This window comes from Lactuca saligna, chromosome 5 (assembly GCF_052625555.1).
Source record: "Lactuca saligna cultivar CGN05327 chromosome 5, ASM5262555v1, whole genome shotgun sequence".
Taxonomy (NCBI): Eukaryota; Viridiplantae; Streptophyta; class Magnoliopsida; order Asterales; family Asteraceae; genus Lactuca; species Lactuca saligna.
This window is the reverse complement of record NC_136421.1, coordinates 130,355,712-130,362,721: the sequence shown is the minus strand read 5'-3', so window position 1 is coordinate 130,362,721 and position 7,010 is coordinate 130,355,712. Positions and strand designations below refer to the sequence as shown.

The 7,010-nt window shown below is 35.8% G+C and overlaps 1 protein-coding gene across 1 annotated transcript; it reads left to right on the top strand.

Annotated features, from left to right (window-relative positions):
• The first annotated feature begins 1,050 nt into the window (after positions 1-1,050).
• On the top strand, positions 1,051-6,201 carry LOC145048243 (ABC1 family protein). The gene is made up of 18 exons (XM_078996691.1): positions 1,051-1,139; positions 1,489-1,709; positions 1,817-2,044; positions 2,119-2,205; positions 2,325-2,414; positions 2,512-2,638; positions 2,724-2,821; positions 2,934-3,102; positions 3,207-3,328; positions 3,405-3,533; positions 3,671-3,769; positions 3,848-3,905; positions 3,986-4,061; positions 4,132-4,261; positions 4,353-4,510; positions 4,598-4,865; positions 4,956-5,049; positions 5,175-6,201. Exons 2-18 carry the CDS (start codon positions 1,491-1,493, stop codon positions 5,948-5,950), a joined length of 2,928 nt encoding a protein of 975 aa, XP_078852817.1. The 5' UTR covers positions 1,051-1,139; positions 1,489-1,490; the 3' UTR covers positions 5,951-6,201.
• Positions 6,202-7,010: the final 809 nt, after the last annotated feature.

Genomic DNA, 7,010 nt, shown 5'->3' with positions numbered 1-7,010 from the left:
CCCATTTACGGTTAATTCCATGATTCTCACATCATTCAAAAGACGGGTATTGCGTTCTTTGTTGGGTATAAATTTTTTCCCCCACATTTAAGTTGGAAGGGCGAAAGAAAATGCAAAATGCTTTGTCTATTACTTTTTGTTAACCGTATATAATGTTAAGTTGTTAACCCTTAGACCATCCGTTATACCCACCACTAATCACTATAGTGGTGGTGACACATCATCACCACTAACTACTCCTAAAAAGTTGGGATACTCACTACTATATCCATTTTATTTTTTGATTATTAAAATAATATATATATATATATATATATATATATATATATATATATATATATATATATATATATATATATCGAGAGTTAATTAAATTGTAAAGAGTGGTGGAGAAAGATAGAGAAAAATAAAGAGAGAAACAAATTGATTGGGTGTGGTGGCCGGTACTCCCCGTTACAATTGACGATGAAAGATGTCTCCTACTAATCACTATTAACACTTTGAAAATTTGTTAACATTTATAGTTAGTGGCCACGTAAATTAAGATAGGGAATATGATTTTCGAAAACTGCTTCATTTAATATTCAACCCTTGAAAAATTTTCGTGTTTTCAAAGATACATGATATTTTCTAGAGTTGACCGATTGGTTCAAAGTCACGATAGTTATATTTGACTTTGCTTTGACGGGTGGGGATCCGGGAAACATACACCCCCACACGTAAATTTACCAAACTACCCTTTCATCTTCAACGAAATCACCGGTCAGGATTCCCTCGTTGTTTTCTCAACGAATTAAAATTCGTTCCTTAGCGAGAGACGCTAAACCCATCGACAGTCATAGTCGGCGAAATCGACGAAAATGGCACACCCACGCTGATTTGTCCACGTGTCCTTTTCCTTGAACTCGGTTGTACGCTCTCTAAACTACTTTACATTTTTACCCTTAGGTCACTTTTAACTGTCAAATCTTTCTAGACTCATTTCTAACAGTGTAGCTTGACGTCGTTGTCACGAAACGGCCCCGTTTTGCAGGTATTTGTTCTTTTCACCGTTCCTTTATCTTTGATACTTCTGTGTAGTTTTGTGGCCACGTTGATTCCGGTTTCTCTTGACTTGTCCCCAGACGCTGCAGTTTAATGTATGGTATTTTGTATTTCATTGTATTTCAGTGATTTCAATTTAGTGTTGATCGAGTCATTTTGATTTGTTTGTTTACATGTTCAATTTTGTTATTTGATTGTCGTCATATCATGATGCTTAGTTCAAATCAGTGATTGATTACTGTTAACGAGCTAGGGCAAGTCAATTGACGAGAATTTTGCACCTTTAGTAATCCTGATCGTCTAAAACTGTTACGATTGAGTTGTTATCGACTTATTATTGTTTATGATTCATATGGGTTTTGGTTTTAGCATCGATTATGATGAGTTATGATGTTTTTCATTCTGTTTTTTGTTATTGATTTGATTCATTTGATGTATTTGGAGATATGAAAGTTCCAGAACTACTCGGTGCTTTTGTTCGGAAGTTACTGCGCGTTCCATACTATCTGATCACTGCAATTCTTCTTTTGTTCAAACAACTCGCTAAGCTTTCTTCTATTCTGAACCCTTTCAACACCAACAATCCTACAATGGGGTGGGGGAACATCTACAAGAGACGAATGAAGGTTTTCACATTGGCATTTGTCATCTACATGGATTACAAGGTGTGTAATTGTTCTTCATTTCTCTTTCCATTTGATCATACTTATGTTTTCAATGAGAAAACCATGATCTCATGCTTCTTATAACCTACTTTTTGTGCTCTGTAAAGGCATTACAGCAGAGAGAGAAACTGGCAAAAAGATCTAAACGAGATGCATTATGGGAGAGAGCTCATGAACGAAATGCTAAACGTGTCCTAAAGTTAATTGTAGAGTTGGAAGGTTTATGGGTGAAAATGGGACAATATTTATCAACTCGTGCAGATGTTCTTCCAGATGCCTACATACGCCTTCTAAAACAACTACAAGATTCTCTTCCTCCTCGCAGATTAGAAGAGGTATGTTTCTCTTTCATGTCAGCATCAGAATTCTTTAAAAAAAACTTAAAATAACTGAAAACTCTGTTAATCAGGTCTGTGAAACTATAGAGAAGCAGTTGGGTGAATCAATGGATGATCTATTTACAAATTTTGTCAGTGTACCTTTAGCAACAGCATCAGTAAGATTCAAAACCTTTCCAAGCTTATTGATAACACAATATTTATTACATTTTTGCATAAAGTGCTTATTTGGGAACCTAAGCATTTTAGATTTATAAACTATAAATAATCTTTGTAGATAGCTCAAGTTCATCGTGCAACATTACATGATGGGAAAGAGGTGGTTGTTAAAGTTCAACATGAGGGCATCAAAACTATTATCTTGGAGGTTGTTCATTCTAGAATCTTGATTTTTTTTTTTTTTCTTTTTGTATAATCTATTAATCTCCACACTTAAAATTTATCCAAGATTTCCCTGTTTACAGGATTTGAAGAATGCAAAGGCAATAGTGGACTGGATAGCTTGGGCAGAACCACAATATGATTTCAATCCTATGATAGATGAATGGTGTAAAGAAGCACCCAAAGAACTAGATTTTAACCATGAAGCAGGTATATGACATAGATGAAAGTTTGTTTCTTTTTGTGTGTAAGTGTTGTTTTTTTGTTTCTTCTGTTAATATCTTTGTTCTTGTAGAAAACACTAGAAAAGTGTCTAGAAATTTAGGCTGCAAAAGCCAAGGTCTTGACAGAAGACCTGAAGATGTTGAAGTATTGATACCCGATGTTATTCAGGTATTATATCATTATCATCATCCTTCCTCACTTTTTTCTATATATCTTAACCCTAAACATTAAGAATTAACATTCTATACGTATTTATATTATTCATCTATTTCATTTTCAGTCTTCTGAGAAAGTCCTCATTCTAGAGTACATGGATGGGGTACGTCTAAATGATTCTCATGCTTTAGAAGAACTTGGTGTTGATAAACAAAAACTTGTTGAAGAAATTACTCGTGCATATGCACATCAAATTTATGTTGATGGATTTTTTAATGGTGACCCTCATCCAGGTTTTCTTTTTTACCCTCATTCCTTTTACTTTTTTCTTTATTCTTCAATTCAAATGTATTCTTCTACCCTTCTTTCTCAAATCTTTAAATTCAACTATTTTCAGGTAATTTTCTTGTGAGTAGAGAACCTCCTCATCTTCCAATTCTGCTCGATTTTGGTCTCACAAAGTTGCTTTCAAGCTCTATGAAACACGCCTTAGCCAAAATGTTTCTAGCAGCTGCAGAGGTATGTATATAGAATACTCTATAGATGAGAATTTTTGGTTTTGGCATATATATGATTTAGATATGTGTTATTTTAGGGTGATCATGTGGCTCTTTTGTCTGCATTTGCTGAAATGGGACTTAAGTTGCGTTTGGACATGCCTGAACAAGCCATGGAGGTGACAAGTGTGTTCTTTCGTGCTACTACACCTGCAACTGAAGCTCTTGTAAGTGACAATAGTAATAATACTCATTGTTTTTATATAATATAAAAATTTATATGATACTGAGAATTCCCTTTTTATTTCATTCTATCATCAAAACAGACTCTAATTGTGAGATACTGAGAATTCTTTTGGTTTAGGAAACTGTGAAATCTTTGCAAGAACAAAGAGCAAAAAACATGAAAATTGTACAAGAAAAGATGAAACTTGACAAGAAAGAAGTTAAACGTTTCAACCCTGTAAGTTCATTTCTTTTCAAAATTCCAACTCTACCCCTTTCCCGTTATTCAACAAACTTAATTTAACATATCTTCCAGATCGATGCTTTTCCGGGCGACATTGTAATTTTCTCCAGGGTCCTAAATTTACTCAGAGGTTTCTCTCCACTCCTCTACACTCTCACCCTTAATAAAAAGTTATTATTTAAATTTTAAAATCATTTCATATTGTTTTAGGCCTTTCATCCTCCATGAATGTCCGCATCAACTATCTAAATATCATGAGACCTTTCGCTGAATCTGTTCTCAAAAGGTATATAATAATTCTATTCACTATTCAAAATTGATTTAAATTTTATTTTGTTTACTATTATTTATTTCAGCAACATAAGTAATACCCCATCATCAAATCCAAAATGGGTATATGATACTCCTGTTCATTCTGATGTGGAGGATAAACTGAGGCGTCTCTTGGTTGAATTAGGGAATGCCAATAGAATACTTGGAATCCAGGTTCTTATCCTTTCCCTTACTGTTACTAGGACCCACTTTCGTTTGTGAAAAAGACATTAATACCCTCCATATATATATATGTGTTTCTTAGGTTTGTGCATACAAAGATGGGGAAGTGATCATTGACACTGCAGCTGGAGTTTTGGGAAAATATGACCCTCGTCCAGTTCAGCCGGATACATTGTTTCCTGTTTTCTCTGCAACTAAGGGTGTCACGGCAGGGATGTTACATTGGCTGGCTGATAAAGGGTATTTTCGTCATTTTGATATTTTTAACACCCATGATGTGGGAAAGGAAAGGAAAGAAAAATATGATTATTGGTTTTTAAATGATAGGAAGCTGAAGCTTGATGAGAATGTTGCAAACATTTGGCCGGAGTTTGGCACAAATGGAAAAGATCAGATAAAGGTTCATCATATACTAAATCATACATCTGGTCTACAGAATGCTCTTTCAGACATTTATCAAGAAGATCCTATGTTACTTTGTGATTGGGATGTGTGTGTAAAACGCATTGCTAAGGTTTCACCAGAAACTGAACCTGGTCGTCAACAGATATATCATTATATGTCTTATGGCTGGCTATGTGGTGGAATCATTGAGGTATTATATCATTATTCATTACTTTCATTTTCTATTTTTCACTTTCTTTTATTTATTTATTTATTGATTTTTATATTCTTGAACGTGCAGCATGCATCCGGGAGGAAATTTCAGGATATTCTTGAGGAAGCTATTGTACGCCCACTTAATGTTGAAGGCGAGCTTTATATAGGCATTCCTCCTGGTGAGATTCACATTACTAAATAGGAAATTCTACCATTTACACGTGGCAAATTACAAAATAAATAAATAAATAAACACACACACAATGTATTTTCACCTAATTCATAAGAAATTTTGGTAACCCAGGTGTGGAATCTCGTCTAGCAACTCTTACTTTTGATACAAATGAATTCGCTAAGCGGGCGGCTGCAACCGCAGCCGCAGCCACAACTGCCACAAGACAACCTTACGCTGCCATGCCCTCCTCCTTCTCGCCGGAAATCCTTGCGAGCTTCATTCCCTTATCCAACACCCTCAATGTCCGCCGCGCCATACTCCCCGCCGCCAACGGCCACTTCTCCGCCCGCGCATTATCCCGCTACTACGCCGCCCTAGTGGACGGTGGCACAGTCCCTCCCCGCCACTCCTCCACCTCCCTCCCACCGCTCGGAAGCCACCCTCACCGCCCGACATTCCCATCCAAGAAAACCTCCAAAAACCAAAAGGACTCCAACTCCACTACCCAACCCGATCTTTACATCAGAATCCCGGAAACCGATGAAACGAGTGACGAAATCGATAATAAAATGTTTTCCAATTCGAAATCGAAAATCCATGATGCGTTCTTGGGGAGTGGAGATTATAAGGATTTAATAGTTCCGAATGGGAAATTTGGGCTTGGGTTTAGGCGGGTTAAGACAACTGAGGGATTGGTAATTGGGTTTGGACATGCGGGGTTAGGTGGGTCCACGGGATACTGTGATGTAAACAACCGGTTTTCTATCGCTGTGACTCTAAACATGTTGTCTTTCGGGGCTTTGACTGCTGAGATAATCCGGTTTGTTTGCTCGGAACTTGATCTTCCCGTGCCTGAAGATTATTCGGGTTCTCGGGAGTTCATTGATAAACCCGTGATCAATTAATTTATATAGACGTTACATAATATGTTATACTGTGTCTGACATTCAGGGCAGTTGACCAAAACTCGCACTTGGGACGAAAGTTGGGGTTTTTGTCTCACTTATAAAATGATAATACATACTTAAACAATATTTGAATTTTGAGGTGAACTTTTATCATACGTTTTTTTTCTTAGCATTTTGAGTTGAAATTGATTTTAGGAAGTATACATTTACTGTAAATTGAACGTATAAAGATATATTTTCTTCTCTCATATGTGTATCGATGTAATTATTGTTGTCGTGATTCATATGATTGTAATGTGGTGGGAAAGTAAATTTTAGTTGTGGGAGTTGCAAACCAGAAGTCAAAGAAAAGTCAATGCTTGTGTCAACTTTACTAGGTGACATGGATTTGGTTTACTATTGTAATTTATCGGACGAATGGAATCCCAACAACGATAATAATCGTTATTATTATTATTATTATTATTATTTAAATGAATTTGATATTGAGCTTGTCTGATAATTGAAAACAGCGGAGGTTTTAAACTAATGTAAGAACTGATAATTAATGATTTTCCTATTAATTGATTTCTATCATTAATCAAAATATATACTCAATTATATGGTACAAACAAGCTATACAAATACACAATAAAAAGGAAAACATAGCCTGAATTAAACATATCGGACTCTATAAGGATACATATATATATGCTAACATCCTCTCACTTTCATCACGAGGAAAGGTTTGAACATTTAATCTGGATCGAAATTCATAAAAAAAAAAATCGAGACTCCTTGTAAAGATTTATGCATACGGAGAGCCAAGTTGGATGCCACATGAAGAATTTTGACCTACCCCAAGACCACTTTATCAATGACAAAGTGTATGTTGATCTCGATATGCTTGGTCCGCAGGTTGACAGAAAAGATAGATGACACCAACATTGTTGTTGTAGACAATGGTTATTTGGCGGGTGAGAAGCGAAGCTTTCAAAGAAGATTACATAGTATATGTTGATCTTGATATTCTTGGTGTTGGATCACTTTGGCAGAAAGATAGATGAGACTAATATTA

What these genes read in the sequence shown, in the direction of transcription:
- LOC145048243 (XM_078996691.1), top strand. Translation starts at nt 1,491, where the DNA reads ATGAAAGTTCCAGAACTACTCGGTGCTTTTGTTCGGAAGTTACTGCGC. An exon ending in TCATCTACATGGATTACAAG is followed by an intron (nt 1,710 to 1,816) that starts GTGTGTAATTGT and finishes TGCTCTGTAAAG; the next exon opens with GCATTACAGCAGAGAGAGAA. An exon ending in CATTGGCTGGCTGATAAAGG is followed by an intron (nt 4,511 to 4,597) that starts GTATTTTCGTCA and finishes TTTAAATGATAG; the next exon opens with GAAGCTGAAGCTTGATGAGA.